This window comes from Monodelphis domestica, chromosome 1 (genome assembly GCF_027887165.1).
Source record: "Monodelphis domestica isolate mMonDom1 chromosome 1, mMonDom1.pri, whole genome shotgun sequence".
Taxonomy (NCBI): Eukaryota; Metazoa; Chordata; class Mammalia; order Didelphimorphia; family Didelphidae; genus Monodelphis; species Monodelphis domestica.
In genome coordinates, this window is record NC_077227.1 from 155,063,744 (window position 1) to 155,088,018 (window position 24,275).

The window sequence follows — 24,275 nt, forward strand, 5'->3', positions numbered from 1 at the left end:
ACACTCCCAACCCCTGAGAAAGGCATTCTATTCTCTAGAATTTTTTAAAAATGAGTGCCCCCATCTAAGAGTAGACCTCCATAAATATTTGACTATGGCCCTCTTTCTTTATTAGGCTTTGGCCAAGCCGTTTTCTCTCTCTCAACCTTATAAAAGGAGAGGGTTGGAGTACATAGTTTCTAGGATCGTTTCAAACTGTCTTTGATTCTAATCTATTCAGGGTTGGAATTCCAGAATTGGAAGGGACTGCAGGGGCTATTTTCACCAACCTCATCCCCGGAAAAGAATCTTCACTACACAAGGATGGATACATTAAGCACTTACAACGTGCCAGACTCTGTATAAAGTAAAGGAAAAAAGGAACAAGAGTCCCTACCCTCCTGGAGCTTATATTCTCATGGAAGAAGATAACACATAAAAAAAAAAAAAAGGAACTGGTTGCCCAGCCTTGGCTTATCTCCAGTGGCCAGGGTGTTATTTCCTAGGCAAGCCTAGCCCCTCTGTGATAGAACTTTCTTGCCTGAATTGGTCTAATCAACCACGGTATGTTGAACCTCATAGTGATGCCATTTTGATCCTCTTCCGGTGTGAAGGACAATGACCAACCAACCAAAAGGTCTATTCCACTTTTGTATATTTTGTTAGAATTTTTTCTTGATACAAAGTCCAATTTTGCCTCTTTGTGATTTCTACCCATCTCTACAGGTTCTGTCCTCAGAGACTAGACCAGAGAAGTCTAATCCCTTTCCCTCTTCCAAAAGACAGCCATTCAAATACTTGAAGACAACCATTATCATCTTTTTTTTTTAATCCTTACCTTCCGTCTTGGAATCAATACTGTGTATTGGTTCTAAGGCAGAAGAGTGGTAAGGGTTAGGCAATGGGGGTTAAGTGACTTGCCCAGGGTCACACAGATAGGAAGTGTCTGGGGCCATATTTGAACCTAGGACCCATCATCTTCTTTTCTCTTCTCCAGTCTAAACATCTCTAGCTCTAGTTCCTTCAAATAATCCTTTCATGGATTGAAGCATCATTTTGATTGCTTTCCTCTGGATGTTTAACTTATCGGTGTCTATATCTTTGATAACCAGAAATCAATGAATTATAGCTGTGGTCTAACCTGAGGAAAGCAAAAAGGATTTATCATCCATCTCCCCATTCACAAGATGGGGGTGGGGGAGTATTCCTCTCTTAATTCAGCTCCAGATCACATTCACTTTCTTGTATGTTTTAGCACAGTTTTGTTGTTCAGTCATTTCAGTTGTGTCTGACTCTTTGTGACCCCATTTGGAGTTTTCTTGGCAAAGATACTGGAGTGGTTTGCTATTTCCTTCTCTGGCTCATTTTGCAGATGAGGAACTGAAGCAAATAGGGTCAAATTTGAACTCATGTATTCCTGACTTTAGATCTAAAGGTCTATTCACTTTACCACCTAGCAACAAAACGCTGGCAGCTAGATTGTGCAGTGGATAGTGTGATGGGCCTGGAGTCAAGAAGAGTCATCTTGTCAAATTTGGCCTGAGACACTTACTAACTGTGACCCTGGACAAGTCACTTAACCCTGTTTGCCTCAGTTTCCTCATTTGTAAAATCAGCTATAGGAAATGGAAAACCACTCCAGTATCTTTATCAAGAAAACCCCAAATGAGGTCATGAAGAATATGACACTTTTCAGACAAATTGCTATCCAACCATATCTCCTTCATCTCATATATGTGAAATTCATTTTTTAAATTTTTATTTATTTATTTATTTTTAAACCTTTACCTTCAGTCTTGGAGTCAATACTGTGTATTGGCTCCAAGGCAGAAGAGTGGTAAGGGCTAAGAAATGGGGATTAAGTGACTTGCCCAGCATCACACAGCTGGGAAGTGTCTGAGGCCAGATTTGAACCCAGGACCTCCCATCTCTAGTACTGGCTCTCAATCCACCGAGTTACCCAGGCGCCCCCCCCCCCCCCCCGTGAAATTCATTTTTTAAAAACCCATGTCAGATTTACATTTTTCCCATTAAAATTCATCTTATTAGATTCAGTCCAATTTTCCAGGTTGTCAAGATGGTTTTAGATCCTGATTCTATCATACAAAGCATTGGCTATCCCTCTCAATTTTGTGCCATCTGTGTATTTGATAATAGTGCCATCTGCGCCTTCATACAAGTCATTGATAAAAATGGCTAAGTACAACTCTCTGGGCCATCCCAGTGGAGACTATCCAAGTTGACATTGGGCCATTAATGTTGATTCTTTCAATCTGGCTACTCAGCAGCTTTGACAAGTTATTATGGTTCTTGCTGTATGGAAGGCATCTCGTTAGGTCTTGCAGATACACAGACAAAGTAATTCCTGTTCTCAGGGAGCTCATTCTACTGGGGAGGGATAGAACATTTATGTATAATAATTGGAGGAGGGAGAAAGTACTACTACCAACAAGGAGATACCCGCAAAAGCTTCTGGGAGGTGGTGGCACATGACATGATCCATCACTGAACCCTAAAGGCTATCTGACCCCAGGGAGAAACCAGAGAAAAACTGAATATTTCTGTGGGGAGCATGTACTAAATTCAAGTCCAACCAAGCCCACTTCCATCCCCTACAGCATCCCTAACCTCTGCTTAAAGATCTCCAGTGATGGAGAACTCACTATCTCTGAAACAAGCCATTCTACTTTTGAGTAAGTTTAATGACTAGGAAGTTTCTCTTTACATTAAGCTTAAATATGACAGCTTGTCCTGAAATCCTTATGACTTCTAGTTCATGGGTGAGTATCTTCTGGTATCTTCCTATTTCCCTCCTATGATTAGATCCAAAGAATAGTCAGTTTATTTCTGACTTGGAAGGAAGCCTCTGGTGCAATACCTTAGAGAGCTCTACTTGGCCCGATGAATCTGGCCTCAGACACTTACCAGCTGGTGTGACCCACAGCAAATCACTTCACCTCTGTCTGATTCATTTTCCTAAACACTAAAATGAGGATAATAATAACCCTTACTTCTTAGAGTTGTTGTGAAGATCAAATGAGATAGTATTTGTAGATAAAGCAGGTATTTTAATAATAAAATACTTATTCTTTTTATCCTTCCTTTTTAAACATTTTTGTCAGTGGCTTAGATAAAGGCATAGATAGAGGTTACTAAAAATGAAATTTAAAGATGACAAAGCTGGGAGAGATGCCCTTTGACCCACAGATTCTATTATAAGTCACATATCCCAAAGAAGTCAGTGATTTTAAAAACATGTTCCCATATACATCAAAATATCATAGAAGCATTTTTCTTGTGATAGCAAAGAAATGGAAACAAGAAGATACCCAGCAATTGGGGAATAGCTAAAGAGATTTGTAGCATATGAATATGATGTAATATTACTTTGCTACAAGAAATTACAAATGTGATGGATACAAAGAAGTATGGAAAAATCTATGTGAACTGATGCAATGAAATAAGCAGAGCCTAGAAAACTATTGGCAAAAATTGCTGGAAAAACTGGAAAGGAGTTTGACAGAAACTAGATTTAGACCAATAACATCTCTTACTATATCAAGATAAGGAAAAAATGAGTTAATGATTAAACATAAGGAATGATATCCTAAACAAATTAGGAGAACATGGACAATTTTACTGGCAGATCTATGGTTAAGGGAAGAATTTATGACCAAATGAGAGCCAGAGAACATTATGGAATATATACTGAGTAATTTGGTTACATTAAATTAAAAGGGTTTTTCACAAAAAATCCCAATGCAACCAAGATTAGAAGGAAAGCAGGAATCTGTAAAAAATTTTATAACAAATTTTTTTATAAAGGTTCATTTCACAAATATATGGAGAATGGAGTAAAATTTATGAGAATACATGTCATTCCTCAATTGATAAATGGTCAAAGGAAATGAATAGGAAGTTTTCTGAAGAAATCAAGTCTCTAGTTATATGTGTTAAATATATGGTTGGACTGAATAATAATTTAGTTGGTTGCCAGGGATTTAAATTTATAAATCCCAAATGAGTTACTCAAGTCAGAATGGAATTTATGGTACTTCATTTGCAATAGAAGAAAAATATTAAGGAAGAGAGAAAGAGAGGAAAGGAGAGAGATAGCTACTCCTACCTCCTCTGAGCCAGGCAGGAATTCAGAGGCCCCAGCCAAGGGAAAGGAGTCCCAAGATGATGGGCCTCTCCAGAGGCTAGTGCCTCCAGAAAGGCCAAGGAAAGGGAGTCAGTCTTTGCACTCACCAGAAAGCCAAGGAAAAGGGGTCACCAGGAAACAGGTACAGTCAGCACTTTTCTGAATGGAGAAAATTCTCCACTCCAAAAGAACTCCAGCAGAACTCTCTCTCACAGGAGGTTTCACTCCAAGTGAGAGTTCCAAGTTGAACTACTTTCAGGTAGTTGTTACTTTCTTTTAAAAGACATTTTTCTCTTGCCTTCACTTCCTCTAATTTTTACATCTATCAATCACAGCTGATGCTCCACTCTAGCACTGCTCAGAAGGCAGTCAGTCAATTCTGATTCGTCACCCACTCTTTCACACGTGGGTCACAGACCTCCCACCTAGTGTGTGTGAGATGGGTATTCTACCTTTTCTGGTTAAATCCAAAATGGGTAGATCTCCATACTTAACTTTTAAGTACTCTATTTACACTTATGGGAATTAAAAATCTAAAAACAGACAGATCTCTATACTCAACTTTAAGAACTATGTTTACACTTTGGGAATTAAATCTAAAAATAGACAGGGGATTACAATTTAATCTTCACAATCACATTGTTATTGTTAATCTTCACAACCTTCATTGTTACAATCAGGGGAGAGCCAAATCCAATCTTCACATATGAAAAAATGTTCTAAATCACTATTGATTAGATAAATGTAAATTAAGACAAGTTTGAAGTATTACCTCATATCTATAAGATTGGCTAATGAGAAAGAAAAGGAAAATAGCAAATGTTGGAGGAAAAATAGGAACTAATCCACTGTTGGTGGAGAAATAGGGACATAAATGCATAGTGCATAGCTGTGGACTGTAAGATTAAAATTAATATCCAATAACCCCAAGTGTTATATTTTATAAGATTTATTAATAATCACTTGAAATAGAAGAAAATAAAAAGACAAAGGAGAAGTTTTCCCAGCTGAGTTAGTGGTAAAAGAGAGTGAAGGTCAGGGTTACACAAAACTTTTTCTCCAAAACATAAGGACTTAACATGAGAAGGAAAGTGGGATGCTGGGATATAAAGTCCTGCGGGGCAGATTCTAATTATACAGGACTAATCCAACCATTCTGAAGAGCAATTTGGAACTATTCCCAATGGCATTTAAAACTGTGCATATCCTTTGATCCAGCAATACCACTACTAGGTATGTACCCCAAAGAGATCAAAGGAAAAGGAAAAGGGCCTATTTGTACAAAAATATTATAGCTCTTTTTTTTGTGGTGGTAAAGAATCAGAAATTGAGGGAGAGATCATCAAAATGGGGAATGACTGCCAAGTTACAGTATATGATTGTAATGGAATAATATTGTGCTATAAGAAATGATGAGAAGAATGCTTTCAGAAAAAAAAACTGAAAAGAGTTACATGAACTGACACAAAGTGAAGTGAGCAGAACCAGGAGAACATTGTACACAGTTAATAGCAATATTGAATGATGATAAATTGCGAATGACTTAACTATTCTTAGCAATACAATAACCTGACACAGTTCTGAAAGACTTATAATGAAAAATGTTATCTATCTTCAGAGAAAGAACTGATAAAGTCTGCATGCAAATTGAAGGATACTTTTTAAAACTTCCCTTTTTTCTTTTTCTTGTCTGTGTTTTCTTTCAAATATAACACAAAACTGTTTTTTTATGACTTCATATATAAAACAGCAAATTGCTTGCATTCTGAAGGAGGGGAAAGGGTAGGGAGGGAGAAAATTTGGAACTTATAGTTTTAAAGGATGAATGTTAAAAATTTTTACTTGTAATTGGAAAAAATAAAACATTTAAAAATGTTGAACAAGATGCTTTCAGAAAAACCTAGAAAGACATGAATAAACTGAAGTAAAATAAAGTGAATAGAACTATGAATCTTAAAATTGCTCAGACTCTACCTTAGAAGATTTGGTTAAGCTATTCCCTTATTGTAACAAATGGAGGTACTTGATCAGGAATGTATTGGGAATTTTAACATTACTCCACCCATACTTAGGCATACTTTAGGGGAAGATAAAGTTGTAAACTCCTTACTGAACAATGAAAAGTCCCCAACTCATACTTAGAGTAAAGCTAGAACCTTAAGCTAGGTCTATTTTTAGATCTAATACAAAAGGGTACTAAGTACCTATAAAGGTTAAATTAATCACTAAAAAGGTCAAGCAACTGACAAAAGGCAAGAGGTGTGAAGTTTTAGTCTACTCAGAGAAGGTGATAACAAAAGAAGATGTGAACTAAGAATGGTCAGTCCTGGGGAAAACGTCTACTGTGATTGGTAGATGTGAAAATTTAGGGGAGGTGACATAAGAGAAAATTTCTTTAAAAGGAAGGGACTTATTGAATTTGAGTGAGTTGGAATTCACTGTGGTAGTTGGAGTTTGGAGTTAGTTGGAGGAGCTGGGTCTCCGAAACTCAGTTCAGGAGTTGAGGATTTCAGTGAAGGACTGGAGTTTTGCTTGGGACAAACCTTGTGGTGAGTGATTAAAGACTGACTAGTCTCTCTTAAGGCTCAGGCCTAGGTCAATTGGCCTCGGCCCTTCCTACTATTTCCTCTTACTCTGTCTCTCTCCCTTCCCTTAATTTCTTCATTTGTATTAATTAAATAAATCTCCATAAAACCCAGCTGACTTGGGTATTTTCATATTTGGGAATTTTTCCCATGGCGACCACTTATTTTTGATTAAAATCAAGACACCAAAATTATCTTTACAGTTTTGGCAATTAACAGTCTTGAAACTCACATTTTTTGCGGTCATAGAACCAGGAAAACATTGTGTAACAGCAATATTGTAGGTGTTTAATTGTGAATAATTGATCTTATTCTCAGCAATACAATACAATCTAAGATAATTCTGCATGTTTTTGATGAAAAATGTTATCCATTTCCAGTGAAACAACTGATAGAGTTATGAATGCAGATTTAAGCATACTGTTTAAACTTTTTTATATTTCTTGAAGGGTTTTTTTTTATCTGTGTTTTCTTTTGCAAATGGCTAACATGGAAATGTGTGAGTTTTTTTTTTAAAGATTAATTGGTCAATTTAGAACATTATTCCTTGGTGACAAAAATCATATTCTTTCCCTCTCCTCCCCCTGCCCCCTCCCGTACCCGAGGAAACTTTTTTCATGTTGTTGATGTTTACACTAGGATGATCATTTGTAGTCTACATCCCCAATCATATCCCCATCAACCCATGTAATCAAACAATTGTTTTTCTTCTGGGTTTTTGCTCTCACAGTTTTTCCTATGAATGTGGATAGTGTTCTTTCTCGTAAATCCCTATAAATTGTTCAGAATCACTGCATCGCCACTAATGAAGAAGTCCGTTACATTCTAATGTACCACAGTGTATCAGTCTCTGTATACAATGTTCTCCTGGTTCTGCTCCTTTCGCTCTGCATCACTTCCTGGAGGTTGTTCCAGTTCCCATGGAATTCCTCCACTTTATTATTCCTTTGAGCACAATTGTATTCCATTACCAACATATACCACAATTTGTTCAGACATTCCCCAATGGAAGGGCATCCCCTCATTTTCCAATTTTTTGCCACCACAAAGAGTTCAGCTATGAATATTTTTGTACATGTCTTTTTCCTTATTATCTCTTTAGGATATCAACCCAGCAGTGCTATGGCTGGATCAAAGGGTAGACATTCTTTTATCACCCTTTGTGCATAGTTCCATATTGCCCTACAGAATGGTTGGATCAATTCACAATTCCAGCAATGCATTAATGTCCCAACTTTGCCAGTTCCCCTTCAACATTCATTACTTTCCTTTGCTGTCATGTTAGCCAATCTGCTAGGAGTGGGGTGACACCTCAGAGTTGTTTTGATTTGCATCTTTCTGATTATAAGAGATTTAGAATACTTTTTCATGTGCTTATTAATAGTTTGGATTTTTTAATCTGAAAATTGCCTATTCATGTCCCTTGCACATTTATCAATTGGGGAATGGCTTGATTTTTTGGTACAATTGATTTAGCTCTTTGTAAATTTGAGTAATTAGACCTTTGTCAGAGATTTTTGTTATGAAGATTTTTTCCCCCAATTTGTTGCTTCCCTTCTAATTTTGGTTGCACTGGTTTTGTTTGTACAAAATCTTTTTAATTTAATGTAATCAAAATGATTTATTTTACATTTTGTGATTTTTTCTAACTCTTGCTTGGTCTTAAAATCTTTCCTTTTCCAAAGATCTGACAAGTATACTATTCTGTGTTTACCTAATTTAATTATAGTTTCCTTCTTTATATTCAAGTCATTCACCCATTCTGAGTGTATCTTGGTGTAGGATGTGAGATGTTGATCCAAACCTAATCTCTTCCATACTGTCTTCTAATTTTCCCAGCAGTTTTTATCAAATAGTGGATTTTGGTCCCAAAAGCTGGGGTCTTTGGGTTTGTCAAAGACTGTCTTGCTGAGGTCATTTACCCCAAGTCTATTCCACTGATCCTCCTTTCTGTCTTTTAGCCAGTGCCAAATTGTTTTGATGACCACTGCTTTATAGTATAGTTTGAGATCTGGTACTGTGAGGCCTCCTTCCTTTGCATTTTTTTCATTATTTCCTTGGATTAACATGGAGATGTTTTGCATGTATGCACAGGTATAATCTATATAAAATTACTTGCCTTTCTAAAGGAGGGAGGGAGAGGAAGAGAGAATTTGGAACTCAGGTCTTTTTTTAAAACCCTTACCTTCTGCCTTAGAATCAATAAGGCAGAAGTAAAGTAAGGGCTAGGCCATGGGGGTTAAGTGGCTTGCCCAGGGTCATACAGCTAAGAAGTGTTTGAGACCAGATTTGAACCTAGGATCTTCAGTCTCTAGGTCTGACTTTCAATCCACTGAGCTGCCCAACTGCCCCCTAGAACTTAGATTTTTTTTTTAATTTTGGAAATTTTATTTAATTAATTAATTTAGAATATTTTTACAAGGTTACAAGATTCATGTTCTTTCCCTCCCCTCCTCCCACCCCTCTCCCATAGCCAATGCACAATTCCCCTGGGTTTTACATGTGTCTTTGGTCAAAAACTTTTTTTATGTTGTTGATGTTTGCACTAGGATGTTCATTCAGAGTCTACATCCCCAATCATATCCCCATCAACCCATGTGATCAAGCAGTTGTTTTTCTTCTGTGTTTCTACTCCCACAGAAGAACTCAGATTTTTTAAAAATGATAAATCTTTTTACATGTAATTTAAAAAAAATAAAAAGCCCAACCCCACCTCACTCCATAATACACAATGACTACAACATCATCAACAGAAAGAAGTCAAACTCCCACAATAATCAAAACTGAATATTGCAAAATTTAAAAGAATAAGCATGGCTTGAAAGAAGAAATATGAGAAGACATTCCCATCCTATTATTTTGCAGAGGCAAGTGGTCCACAAAGGTTGCCCTTTGTACATATTTTCTGACTTTTCCAAAGTATTGCTCTGTTATAGGCACTTTTCTGTTTTTTTTTCTTCTTAAACTACCCCAATATTTGTGTATATGAGTTGGTTTTCTAGGAGGGGCAGGAGGAATAATACTGAGGAAAACTATGATGATGCTAAAAAAAGGCATAAAAATTATTTTTGATAGAATTTTTGTTTTTTGAAAAGAGAAGAGTGGGAAAATAATCCAAGGGGAACAAGTGAAGTTGTAGGAGTCTTTAAAAATAAATTTTATCCTTTTCCCTAAAAAAGAAAAAAAAAAGACACACAAGAGCAAGAACTAAGCCTGATAATTAATAAATGTATAAATTACTTTATATATGTTTAACCATGGGGCTAAAGATATATACTTGCCTGATCTTGTTGAACAATAAGGATCCCAATGGCAATCTCACACTCAGTCCATTGGTCAAACTCTCCCCTCAACATCTGAGAGCATTTTAGGGAAATGGTAAACTCACTATGGTTTTCTCCTTTTGTGGGTGACAGTCCCCTTCTTCATTAGTCCAGAGGGTGTGGTGTTGGTGTATTTTTCCAATTAAATTCTTGGTTTGGTCCCTATTCACTGGGAAAAATCTGCCTTCTTTCCTTCTTGTTGCATTTCCATGACATCATACTAGAATAGCATAAAGAAATTGAATGCACAAACATAGTTTAACTATGCAATTATTTGTTCATATCCATAAAAGCAAAGAATAAAATCCAATATATTAAAACATGTACATTGTAGACTTCTTGCTTACATTTTCTCCCATATCTAAGAAGTTTATAACCAATTTATAGGAAACCTCAAATTCATGAATTTAGCTGATTCCTCAATTTCAGTGATACCCACTGGGAGCTATCAGGTGCCCCTCAGATGCTTTTCCTCTCTCAGCCTTCTGAAAAGCTAATGTCCACTCAGTGGGGAACTCTCTAGGGTATTTATTTCTCTTCTGGCCGCCTTCCTTTGTTGACTACTCTCTTGCATCTCTCTGATCCTGCTTTCTCACTGTTTCCTAGAGTTTTGACTCATGGGTTAGGCTGTAGAGGAACTAGATCATTCATCCCTCATAGAATGGTAGATTGAGGAGTCAAGGGCAGGCCCAGGCATGGAAAGGGACTCCTCCCATGCCTGTGATTCCTCCCTCTTGTCCTTGCACACCCTGTCTCAGGCTGCTCTTACTTTTTACTCTGTTCTGTACACTGATTCATTTATTCCCTGCTCCCTAAGCCCAACATCCCCTGATTCCAAGTCTTAGGGCTCTCCCCTAGTAGAATCTGAGAGAAAAAGGCTACAGAATAAGGACAACTGCAAATGTAATGTATATATAGAATTACTTAATGCCTTAGCACTGACTACCAGTGTACTTAGAATATATGGGGAATTTGCTAACAAGCTTAGTTTGCCTTTTAGTATCAAGGAGTTGAATGAACAAGTCTGATTGGATGAGAAGAAAAATCATCATCTAATTTTTACTTCATCAAAGAAGGTTTGGTAGAAGAGGTTTAGTCATAGGGCTTCTTTACAGGTAAGCACTCTATTTCATAGATTGACATGGATCTAAGACCAACTTCACCTGTGCTATAATTGTGCCCAGGATCAGCTCTGTAGGGAGAGGGATCACTGAACAAGGAAATGTGTTTCACGTTGTGGTATTTATCCATTCAGGAGTCTCATCTCTCAGAATTTATTATAAGTTTCACCCTGGTAGTATCCCTGGGTTATGCTTCTGTATTTCCTATGTGGTAGGCAGTCAGTGACAATATACATTGCATAGCATGGGATGGAGAAAACTAGTGAGAATGTTAGCCGGTATGCAATAAAAAGCATTCAATTATTCACTATTAGTCACAGAATTTCAGAGTTGGGAGGTATCTTAGTGACCATCTAGTCTGGATCATCCTTGAAAAAGAACCCATTCTATAGCATACTAGGAAGTGGGCATCCAACTTTTGCTAAAAAAGACTTCAAGTGAGGGTAAAACCTGATACCATTCCACTTTTGGAGAACCAGAATTGTCTGGAAGTTTTTCCTTACATCAAACTTCCATTAAACTTCCAATGATGGCTACTATTTTTGCTCCTCTTTAATGAGATAACCTTATAGAAAAACCTTTGTACCTACCTCTAAAGGTGGTTGTGAAGATCAAATGACATGTTTATAAAGCACTCAGCACAGTGCCTGGTACATATTAGGTGCTTAATAAGTCCTTCCTTCCTTCCTTCCTTCCTTCCTTCCTTCCTTCCTTCCTTCCTTCCTTCCTTCCTTCCTTCCTTCCTTCCTTCCTTCCTTCCTTCCTTCCTTCCTTCCTTCCTTCCTTCCTTCCTTCCTTCCTTCCTTCCTTCCTTCCTTCCTTCCTTCCTTCCTTCCTTCCTTCCTCCCTCCCTTCCTTCCTTCCTGAAGTTTTTGTTCTCTTTCCCCTATCCAAATCTATCTAGAATTTGCTTCTCCTCTTAATCACACCTGTTGTAACCCTTGCTTTTTTCAAGGCACAACCCAGGTGTCACTTCTTACATAAAGTTCTTTCTCAGTGTCTTGGATGGTAGCATGTCCCCTCCAACCTTTTATTTTCCAAGTTAAGCACCCCTAGTTCCTTTGGCTAGCCCTCAAATGGCATGAACTGGATGCCCCTCATCATCCTGATCAATCTCCAGTAGGTAGGATGTTCCAACTAAAATGGGCCTCTCAGAGCAAATACAATAGTCTAGAGGTGGTCTGACTAGAGCAGATTGTAGAGGAGCTATCTATCTCCTGTGAGACTAATGCAGGGAATGAGGAGGGAAGCAGCTTCTGCCTCCTTTGATGCCTTGGCCTCAGTCTTTTCAGGCATCCTTTGTATTCTTTTTTTTTTAAACCTTACCTTCCACCTTGGAATCAATACTGTGTATTGGTTCCAAGGCTGAAGAGTGCTAAGGGCTAGGCAATGGGGGTTAAGTGACTTGTTCAGGGTCACACAACTAGGAAGTGTCTGGGACCAAATTTGAACCTGGGACCTCCTGTCTCGAGGCCTGGCTCTCAATCCACTGAGCTATCCAGCTGCCCCCCATCCTTTCCATTCTAAAGATGATCACAATATAGACGCATGGGATATAATAGTTGGCAGGGACCTATGGCATGGGATCATAGATTTAGAGCTCTTCACCTGGGATCCATGAATTAGTTTTAAAAAATATATTTTTTTCATAATTGCATTTCAATATAATTGGTTTCTTTTGTAATCTTTGGTAGTTTATTTTATTCTGTCAGTTGTGTCTGACCCTTCATGTCCCCATTTGGGGTTTTCTTGGCAAAGATCTTGGAGTAGTTTGCCATTTCCTTCTCCAGCTCATTTTGCAGATGAGGACATTGAAGCATACATGGGTAAATGACTGGCCCAGGGTCACCCAAGTGGCTGAGGCTGGATTTGCACTCAGGAAGATGTTTTCTTGACTCCAGACATGGCACTCTATCCACTGCAATACCGAGATCCCAATTTTATTTCATGCATTAAAAATTTTAATAAGACATAATTCTGAGGAGTTCATAGATTTCCCCGAATTGTCAAAGAAGTTCAGGACCTGAAAAAGGTTAAGAATATCTTTTTTAGAGCTAGAAGGGACTCATCCCTTATGGATGAGAAAAATGAGGTCCATTGAGGTTAAATGATTTGCAGAGTCTTAAATCAAGCTGAGTCAATTCAACTAGAACTTGTTAAGTAATTTGCTGTGTGCTAGGCATTGTGTTAAGCACTGGAGTTATTAGTTGGGTCACATAGCAAATAGCTGTCTCAGATAGAATTTGAATCCTTATCTTCTGGATTCCATGTGTAGCATGGATGTCAGAACCTAGCCTTAACTTTAATGGTAAAATTAGAGGTTTGGGAGAGGCATTGCGCTGTGGTGAATACATCAATGGATGTGGAATGTGGAATATCAGTGAGTTTCCTAAGTTCATAAAGTGAGCCAGGGGGCAGGGCAGAACCCAGACATGAGCTCTTTTGACTCCCAGCCCCAGACTCCATTTCCCTGGGCTACTTTAGCCTTTGGAGTTGAAGGTCCAACCAGCATAGCCCAGCATGTCTGAAAACCAAGCAGGATCAGAGGGCAGAGCAATGATTGCACAAGGCTGGAGATTGAGAAAAATAAAACCACATAGTGTCTGCATCATCTTGCCACAGGCCTGACTTCCTCTGATATCCCAGGCTGGATTTTCTTCCCCAGACACTACAGCAAACAGAAAAGGCACCAGGACATTTCAGATCTGTCAAGTGGTTGTGGAGAAACAACAAAAGGCTTAGGATATTGGAAAACTTGTGTTGGGTGTGTTTGTCAGCAAATGCCCAGCAGGCTTCCTCCTGGCACCATCAGGGGTACCCTGTCAATCAAAAAACATTTACTGAGTGTCTTCTGTGTGTGCAGGCTACTAGTGATACCTAAACATGATCCGTCTCTCAAAGAGCGTACTTACTTACTTACTTACTGGGGAGACAAGTGATAGCCAAAGAAAAAGATAACCACAATTTGGAAGGCAATAGAGGGGTGCCAAGTGAGTGGTGTGGGTGCTCTAGTTCAGAGAAAGAAGGGATTATTATGGTGAGTGGAAAAGGTGGCATCTGAGAGGCACTCTAAAGGGGTAGGTGGTAGGATTCCAAGCAGAGTAAGAGTATTTACTCTCTTCTAGAGGAAAGAAAAGGCTATGGAATCTTGTTGTTCAGTCCAGTCTGATTCTTTGTAACCTCACTTGGGGTTTTCTTGTCAAACATATTGGAGTGGTTCACTATTTTCTTCTCCAGCTCATTTGATGGATGAGGAAATTGAGGCATATGGGGTTAAGTGACTTGCCCAAGGCCACCCAGCTAGTAAGTGTCTGAGGTCCAATTTGGACTCACGAAGACAAATCTTTCTGATTCTAGTCTCAGTGCTCTATTCCCTGCTTCACTTTGATGCCCCTTGTATAGCCTTAGGCAAGTGATATAATCTTTCTGGGCCTCAGTTTCCTTATCTGCAAAGTGAAGAGATAGAGCAAATGACCTTTAAGGTCTTTTGAGCTCTCAATATATGATCCTGTAATATCAAATTGGGGGTTTGTGTAGAGATAAAAGAAAAAACCCCAAAGGAATGGAGGCTCTAGGCAGGAAAGGCCATCCAAGTTTCCCTATTTCCTTATATTCCAACGGCCCATGACTCTCAGTGAGTCCAGCACCTTTTTCTGATGGTCAAAATCTATTCTGAGAATGGAGAGTGGGGTGCTTTTCTTGCCCTTGTTCTTCATGTGACAAACCAGGCCAGGGGGCACTGTTACCTCTGGGGCATCAGGCTCTTAAACTGCTCATTCAGGACACAGGCCTGAAAGCAGGTCAGGGTGCCCAGGGCCCAGCTGAGGAGACAGTTGTCTGGGAAAGGGCAGAGCTGGAAGTCGAGACCCAACTACTGTATAAAGTTGCTACAGTAGAAGTAAGAGCCTAAGGAGGTCACAATTGATCCTGCAATTCTGACTTAACCCTTTCTGTGGTGAGTTGGGCTCCCAGAGTTGGAATATGCCAGTTGGAAGTGGGTAATGAGGAAGTTTTGGCTATGGGGAAAGGGCACCACTAAACCTCCAAAGAGAATATTGTCTTAAGTCCAAACGGCCTGAGGGGAGAGAGGGAAGAGAGATCTTTTGGGGACAAAAGAATAAGACTTGATATTTTGTGGCTGAAGGGGAAGGCATTTCATTTGGAAAGTGGTGGTAATCTTTTTTTTTTTTAAGAAAGTGGTTGTTTTCTGGTTTGGGGACCAACTCAGATCATGGGCAGAAGAGCATGTACCAGTTTCTGATAAAAGGAGAGAGAGGATGATTGGAATTGGCAGCAGCCTCATTGAAAACATTTAAAGTTACACCTAGAAAAAAATCTCAAGACTGAATTGCTCAGGCCCTGGGCAAGTCCAGTTGCTTTTGCCTCTAGAGTACCTTTTGGGTAGGTTAAATTGTGATAATAGCTACCATTTACTATTTTAAAGTTTGTAAAGCACTTTATTAACTCATCTAATCCACACAGCAGGCCTGGGAGACAAGTACTCTAAGTACTACTATTATTCTGACCATTTTACAAATAATGTAGCAGCTAGGTAGTGTAGCTAGAACAGATTGCTTGGCTTAGTGTCAGGAAGACTTCTCTGAGTTCAAATCGAATCACAAATACTGATTCTGGTCAAGTCACTTAACTCTGTTAGCCTCAGTTTCTTCATCTGTGAAAATGGTGAACCACTCTAGGTTCCCTGATAAGAAAACCCTAAATGGGGTCATGAAGAGTCAGACATGATTGAAAAAGTGACTAAAACACAAATGAGGAAACTGAGGTTTGGTTAAATGACTGGTGTCCAAGGTCACAAAGCAGATAAATGCAAAGAAGCAGGAATGGCAACCAGGTTTATTCTGATTCCAAGTTGAGCTCTCTTTCTCCTCCACAGCATTGCCTGTGTACTTACTAGGATAAATCGAGGCTCAGGGGGGGAAGAGTCGAAAAGTCATTATGAGTCAGGGCCTGACCTGCCAAAAGGACCCAGGTGTCCTAATTCCCAGATCTCTGACAGGTCTAGGAGGGAGGTGACCAGATTGATACAACCCATTGCAGAGAGAACCCGTTCAAGGCCCTGCTTTAGCTCCTACAGCTTGCCTAGGCTTCTGCCTCCAACGTTCTCGCCTTCACTTTCCTCCTCCAGGACCACGACTCCAATGAGACGGAGATGGAGGAAGGCAGTGAGTGGTACCCAGAGCCAAAGAGGCGCTTACCGGCGGGTCCCAGGACTAGCCAACCAGGAGGAGACAGTCTTGAAGGAAGAGGAGGGGGATGAGGGGCTGGGCTAGAGTCACGTCTCAGGAGGTGACCGGCTGGAGGTTTAAACTCCGGCAGCTTCGACTCCGCCCCTTTCAAGTCTCAGCTCCGCCTAGGTCAGCCCATTCAGGGGCTCGCCCCATCTTAGACATCAGTTTTACCCCTAGCCCTGACCGCAAGCCATCCATCTCCAGCCTCCTCCCCAACCTCAGCCCTTCTCTGTCTCCGATCGAGGTTCTTCTTTTGACAGGTAGCTTCAGACTGCAGCTGGACATCCAGGGCCCCCCATTTTACATCCCACTACCTCTGGTTCGGGAATAGCCCAAAGGAAAGAAGGGGCTCGCCGCGGCTCTGGTTCCGGCCCCTGCCCCTCCTCAACCCGGGCCTCCCAGCCCCTCTTGGCCTTTTCGGTCCCGCCTCCGGGTCCCGCCCAGGCTACGAGTCCACCAATACATCAACCCATCCGGACCCCCGCCTCGCCCCGCCTCCCGCCCCGCCCAGCCCTGGCCCCACCAGCACAACAAACTCCTGCTGGCCCCCCTCATCCGTACCCCCCAGCCTCCGGGGTCCGGCCCCACCCGGACTCTGGCCCCACCAACCCCTCCCGGCCTCCTTGTCCCGCCCACAGCCCCGCCCCTGCCTCAGAAACCCCTCCCCGGCTTCGACTCCGCCCCCCGCCGAAGTTTCTTCTTCTGGCCGAGCTGCGGGCGGGACAGACAGAGGGGAGTAGCCGCCGCCCGGCTGGGATGGGGGCGAGCAGAGCCGCGGGGCCCCCGCGGCGTACGGGCTAGTAACCCCCGGGGCGGAGCGGCAGTAGCGGGAGCCGCCCGCCCGTCCCCCCGCCTCCCGCTCGGCCCGGCCATGGAGGAGGAGGTGAGGCCGGTGGCAGGGGGGCCCCCCGGGAGGGAGGGACGGAGAAAGGGAGGGGAAGGGGCTGCCGAGCCCGTCCTCAGGGGGGACAGGCGCGCTCCTGCCCTGCTTCTGGCCGTCGGGTTCCAGCCTCCGGTGGCCGGCTGGGCTGGGCCAGGGGTCGTTCTGGACCTCCTTCTCTCGGCGCTGCCTGGGGTTCCTCGCTCCTAGCCGCGTATCTTCCCTTTTGCCGGGAGGGGCGGCGGCAGAGACGGGCGCACCGGGAGTCTGGCTCAGCTCAGGGCTATGGGCACCGGGCTGGGTTACCGGATCCGCTGGCTGGGGCGATACAGACCGTGGGAGTGGAGAGAGAGTCCGGAGAACAGACCAGGAGGAAGGGCGGGGGCGGGCGGGCGGGCCAACGGGAGGCTAGTGGTTTGGGGAGTCGGAGTGAGGATGCCTGCGAGGGCACGAAGAGCTGGCGGCGCTGCTCATCCTCGAAGTGGGGGTGGGGGGGTTCCCTAGTTCCCTAGTTTCCTAGTCTCAGCCCTGGACAGCCTGCCTCTCTTTTTCTGCCTCCTTCACTCCCGGGGCCCAGAAATGCAGGGCAGGGCAAAATCGTGCTGGGGTCCCTGAAATTCAACTCTGCTGTTGTGGTAGGAGAACCACCCTGTAAATGTGTTCCTCTGTCTGAATGTAAAGGGGATGTCTGGTAGTGGAGGGGAGCCTCCTTGTTTTGGTAGTGCAGGGGTGAGTCTTTATAAGTTTTCAGAGGTTGTTGGGGGAACCTAGACTGCCAGATATAACAGAGATCTGAGCCAATGTAACTATGTGTCTTAGTCGATGAAGGGAACCTGCCTTGTACACAGAGGTTTTGGGAAGGGGTGCTTCTCCACACACACACACACACACACACACACACACACACACACACACACACACACCCTTCCCTCACAGACCCCCCCCCCCCCACAACGCACAGACACACATAATATAGACAGATATAGACAGTCACAGACACACACACTCTCCCCTCAAACTCAGGGGTATTGTGAGAGTTGGCCAAGAAGTTGCATTTTTCTACCCAGAAAAAGGACCTTTATGCTGCCCCACCCACTGGACCACATCTGTCCTGAGAACACGGTGTGGTGGTAGGGAGAAGGAGGGAGGGCAGAGGCTGTTAATAAGACTGTGGTGGGTAGCCTGAGCCCTTGTTTCTCTTGGCTAATCAGATAGACAGACTCACAGGGATGCAGATGATGTCTTCGGTTTTTGGTGCCCCCCCCCCCTTTCCTTACTCTTCAGAATATGAGGAATAGCTTTCCTGTAGGAAAGAGCTGAAAAGAAGGTAGGGAGGAAAAGGGTGTCAGCCTTGACTGAAGGCTATTATAGCCTTTTCCCAGTTTGGGCCAGGGTTTCCTCAAGCCTTTTGATAGGAGTGCAAAGGATCCTAGAATTTCAATTACCCAGAAGGGTCATGGTGGCTCAGAGGTGTAGGGGAGAGTTCCTACCATTTTGGTAATTGGAGGCAGGTATGGATATGTGAGCTTACTTGACCTTCTTCAATCTTCTATTGAGACCAAATCTCTGTAGTCTCAGACTCCAGGAAATCAGAAAGCAATAGCTTAGAGGTAGGAGGCTAAAGATGGGCTAAGAACTTGGCTCCTTTCTTAGTAAGGGTGGCTTGAGCCCTTGAGGTCAAGGGAAGATGCTGAATCCTTATGAAGTTAGAAGGAGTCTAGTGGTATCAAAATGGTCTTCAGCTCTTCCTGAAAACCAAATTTCTAACCTCTGGCCAAAGTGGTAGTTGAACATAGTAAGATCCTGGCTAACAAGGCCAGAAACCTTTCATGTATGATTAGCTCAAAACAACAGTTTGACCCAGGAAATTTCTGTTCCCTCCCTGCTGTCTCAGTAATCATGTCTTTATAGCACCAACATAGTTAGACACTAGATTGCTGGGATTCAGGAGACCCTAGTTCCATTTCTGCCATTTATTCACAAAGTAGGCTTATTAAATATCTACTATGTGCCTGGCATTATACCAAGGTGCTGGAATTTATAAAGACAAAAACCAAACATTCTTTGCCCTCAGGGAGCTCATGTTCCACAGGGTAAAACTGTTTTAATAAACAGAAAATATATACAAAATAAATGCAAGATAATTTTTTGAGAAGGCCTAGTAGCTAGAGGATCTGGAAAAGCCTCATATAGGAGGTAGGAATAGTATTTTTCTTCTTTGGACCTCAGTTTCTTTATCTGTAAAGTGAAATGGTTCATAGGGTCCTAGATTGAGAGTTGGACTTTAGTGGTCATCTAGTCCAAATCCCACATTTTTTTACAGATAATAACACAGATCTAAAAAAAGGTTAATTGACTTGCCTATATTCTTTTAGGTCCTTTCTTTTCTTCTGCTTGGATTTGCAAATACTTTTTGGTAAGTTGGGACAGAGTGATTTGGTTTCCTGCCAGTGGGTAGTTGGGAGAGGAGCTGACCAGCAAGGAAAAAACCAAACAAACAACTTTTCAGATCAGAGCCTCTTTGGAGAGGGTCTTGGAAACCAGCTCCCAAACTCTCTCTATTGGAGGTTGAGAGATTCTGTACCCAGTCTTTTCTCTGGTAAAGATAACAACTGAAGCTAAAAAAGTGAAACTATGCTTTTCATCTTTTCCCTCCATCCTTGCATCTACCATTTTGGTGACTGCCATTGGAGTTTTCATCCTTCATCCCTGCCCCCCAAGTTTGGAAGTCATCTTCAGTGTTTCTTTATCTTCTCACCTCCTATGTCTTCCCTCACATCTATCTTGGTGCCAAATACTAAATGTTTTTATCCCAAATTATTTCTTAATTCTAGTTTTTCTTTCTCAGGCTCACTCTCCTTATACCTAGACAACAGCTTCTCCTTCAGATTGTACAGGGAAGTGAAGAAAGTATCCATTTAGCTTAATTTTGATACTGCCACTCCCTTTCCCAGAAACTCTCATCTCCTCTCAGTTTCTTCTGAATCAAATTTCAATTCCTAGGCATGTCTGTCTCTAACCCATTGGCTTCATCCTGGCTTATATTCCTTGCTCCAATCTATCTGGTCTTTTCCCTGTTTCTTTTCTGCAGGCAGTGCTGGGTAGTGGAAAGAACACTGGATAAGACTGAGATTCTAGGTGCCAACTTTGCTACTAATTAGAATTTTAAACCAGTTTCTTCATCTCTGTGGTCTCCATTTCCTGATGTATGAAATGAGGGGTTAGGAATTAGCAATGAGAGGCTTTCTATAATTTATATTCTATGATCTCTAAGATTTTTCTAGCTTTAATGTTCTATAATTCTGACTTACCTAGGAACCTTTCCTGTCCTTGATAAGTTCTTACTTTTATGATGTCAAAGTTTGTCCCTTTTTACTTTAAGAGCTACTTAGAACTTATTTCCTACAGGAAGTAGGATTTTTCCCCCTCACTTGATTTTAGGTACTCCAGTAGCATCTAAGTCCTAGACTTTTCTGTCTCTAATTTACCTAGAATCTATATATTATTCATTTGTCAGGTTAATATTTTGTTATATTTTTTATTTAAAGGTATTTTATTTAATTTGTTGTATTTGATTAAAGGAAGCTCAGTGTATAGGATGCTCTGTAACCAATTTAAGGCTATCACACTGTACTTACCTGAGCCTCGTCCATAGCTCTCTATCACATTTTTGTTTGGCAGAGTATGTAGTTTGGTCACTTCATCCCTGACTGAAAAAGCCTCCTCTACAATGGCTATTGTAGCATTTTGTCCTTGGCCCTGCCTAAGATGCTCTTGGGGAAAAAAAGAGATATATTGCTGTAGAGTGGTCTTGGGATGTAGCAGAAGGTACCAAAATTGTACCCAAAGGATTCCATGGAGACCTGATGATTGGGAGGAGGGAAGAAGGAGGGAAAAATAGAAAAAGCAGTGGTCAGCCGGTCAGTGAGGGAGAGGAGAGGCAGCCGTGAAACTAGGCTGAGAAGGACAAAGCCTCCACTGTGGCAGTGGCATGCTGCGCCAAGGAAAGGGGATGGCTTATTAAAACTTCCGGGTATATTGCCAATCCCCTGACCTCATGGAGCAGGGGGAAGGGTGACTCCAAGTCTGAGGGGGAGGAGGGAAAGGGAGGAGGCAGGTGGAACAGAGTGACAGCAGGAACTGAGTCTATCCAAACTTAGCCATCTGCAAAGGGGACCATGTGTGATGTATGGGGATGATGATGATATGCGATAATAAAAGTTTCCTTCCTACATTGGGTCATGCTGTTTCCTATGCCTGCCTGTCCTTTCTTCATTCTACCAGTCTAAATCTCTGAAGCAATATAAGGAATCAGAGGCCTTTAGTTCAAGTCTTAACAGCTCTGCTACTTACTCTTCCACTGCCTGTGACCTTGTAAAGGCCAGAATAGATGACCTTTGACAAGTCAGTTCCTGAATCTCAAGTTTCTCAATTTCTTTAGGATGAGATGTTTTCCAAGGTCTCTTCCAGTTATAAGTTCTATAACTTTACATGTCCTTTAAGAACCTCACTTCCTTAGATATATATTTGGAGCTGGTAGTTGTCTTGTTCAATCATTTTTCAGTCATGTCTGACTCTTCATGACTAAATTTGAGATTTTCTTGGCAAAAATACTGGAGTGGTTTGCCATTTCCTTCTGTAGCTCATTTGACAGTTAGGGAAACTGAGGCTAACAGGGTTAAGAGACATTCTCAGGGTCACACAGTCAGTGTTGGAAGCCTGATTTGAACTCAGAAAGGTGAATCTTTCTGACTCCAAGCCTGGTACCATATCTGTTGTGCCACCTCAGAAATCTTCTAGTCTGACTACCACATTTTACATATGAAGAAACTGAGGAACATGAAGCTGAAGTGACTCACCAAAGGATTCATCCCTGGTATACAGAATCAGGACTTAAAACTCAGATCTTCTTACTACAAATCCTACCCCTTCTTTCCACCATAAAACAGATGGATTTGATCCACATTTAGGAAATGATATACTTTACAGGGCTAACTCCCTTATTATAGACATTCCAATAGCCCTTCAGCCTAGCCTTGACCATCTCTAATTCTTCTGGTACCAGAGGTATATTGGAATCTGCTCATACTGGCTCTGATGATTGTGAAATTTTCAGTGTGAGCATCTCAGGAATTGGCAAAGACTATAAATCAGGAGGTAGCTAGGGTGAAGTAGGTAGAATGTCAGGCCTGGAGTCAGGAAGACTTGTCTTCCTCAGTTAAAATCCGGTCCCAGAAACTTACTAGCTGTGTTACCCTGGGCAGGTCACATAATCCTGTTTGCCCCAGTTTCTTCATCTGTCAAGTGACCTAAAGAAGAAAATAGCAAATCACTCCAGGATCTTTGCCAAGAAAACCCTAAATGGAGTCACAACTAGAATGATTGAACAACAAATCTGGGCTCAATTTATTGTTTTATTGACTGTCTAGACTTAAGAAACAGGTGGAGAAAATGTTAATAATCCAGATTAAACTTAAAAGTGTGTCCTGCACACATCTACCTCCTTCCTCTAAAGAGCTGGTTATTAACATTTACCAGTACATTTCCTGTCCAATACTTATGTATTATTTGTTCATTTGTTTTGCTCAGCCTTTGAGGGAGGGACGGAAGGACAATACAAAGGTATATCCTAAGTGCTTCCTTGCCTTCAAGGAATTTTTAATCTACTTAGGAAGATAAGATTCAAATATCTTAAGTTTCATAAGCTAAAATAGAAAATGGATAGTATAAAAGAAGCAAATTCTGTAAGTGTTCATGGAAGGGCGAAATCTCTGTAAGTCAGGGAAGGATGTTTATTTAGGAGTGGGAAGGCATCTTAGGGATCATACACTATCCTCCTTCTTTTAAAAATGAGGAAATTGGGGGCCATAAAAGTCAGTTTCTTGCCCAGAAAATAGATAGTAAGCATTAAAACTGGTATTTGAACTCAGGACTTTTAATTCCAAATTTAGTGCTCTTTCCAAGGCTTAATGGAGGAGGTGGGACTAAAAGTTCATGAGGAAAGAAAGAGATGCTTGGTCCATGAAGTCTTTTGTTATCCTATTTAATTTCCTCTTCCTATGAATTCCTTTAATATCCAATCTGTGCTAAACAATTTAGTATCAAATTTATTCTGCTTGTATGTCAAGGTAAGTGTTTCTGAAGCATCAATCACGTCTCCAGGATTGCTTCCAATGGTGTGAACTTTCCATGTCAACTAGATTGGAAGCTTCTTTGTATATCATCTCATCATATTCAACTTAGTCCCTGCTCTCTCTATACATTCCTGTTCACTGCTTTAATAATAATAAAGTTCTTAAATATCTTCCATACTTTAAGTATGCTTAGGTGCTTGAAGTACCAACTCCATTGTTTCCTTTGATTACCTTAAGTATTGTAAGTACTTTAAGTATTTCTTGTATCCTAGATATCTTAAGTATCCTAGTACATACTTTCCCATGTAGGGATGTGATCAGTTTAGCTTCATTGAGTCCCTTGAATTTCTCCTTTTCTTTTTACACTACTCGAGTGTTATATTTGATCATCAGATTTTATTTTCAGCTCTTATCATTTCATCAGGAATACTTGGAAGTCCTCTCTTTCATTAAATGTGTATTTCTTCCCCTGAAGTATTATGTTCCTTTTCACTGGATAGGTGATTCTTATAGTCCTAGATTCTTCTCTTTGTGAAATATCATATTCCATGCCTTTCAGCCCTTTAATGTAGAAGTAGACGGTAAGCTTCTTGAGAAGGGACCATATCATAAGACATCTGCATCACCCAGAGCCAGACATTTGGTAGTTGTTGGCACTTGAGTTTGCTGAAATTACAATTGCTGCTGTCCTGTCCCTAGATGTGCCAACCCCAACTGGCATCCCAGGAAGACTGGATCTGAAGATAGATCATTAGCAGTCCAGAGAGGAACAAGGCAATGCAAAGATGCAATTTTCCGTCTCTTTTTTATGGGTGGGCAGTGGAGGGGGGCCTAAATTTCTTCTGGTCCTTAGACTTATT

At 41.3% G+C, this 24,275-nt stretch overlaps 1 protein-coding gene across 1 annotated transcript in view; it reads left to right on the forward strand.

The window, feature by feature from the left end:
* The first annotated feature begins 17,085 nt into the window (after nt 1–17,085).
* Nucleotides 17,086–24,275, forward strand: part of PLEKHO2 (pleckstrin homology domain containing O2) — a 45,213-nt gene continuing 38,023 nt past the window's right edge. Inside the window, exon 1 of the mRNA XM_003339991.4 lies at nt 17,086–17,284. Within this exon, the coding sequence (XP_003340039.2) occupies nt 17,273–17,284 (12 nt within the window). The 5' untranslated portion in view covers nt 17,086–17,272. The remainder of the gene's footprint in view (nt 17,285–24,275) is intronic.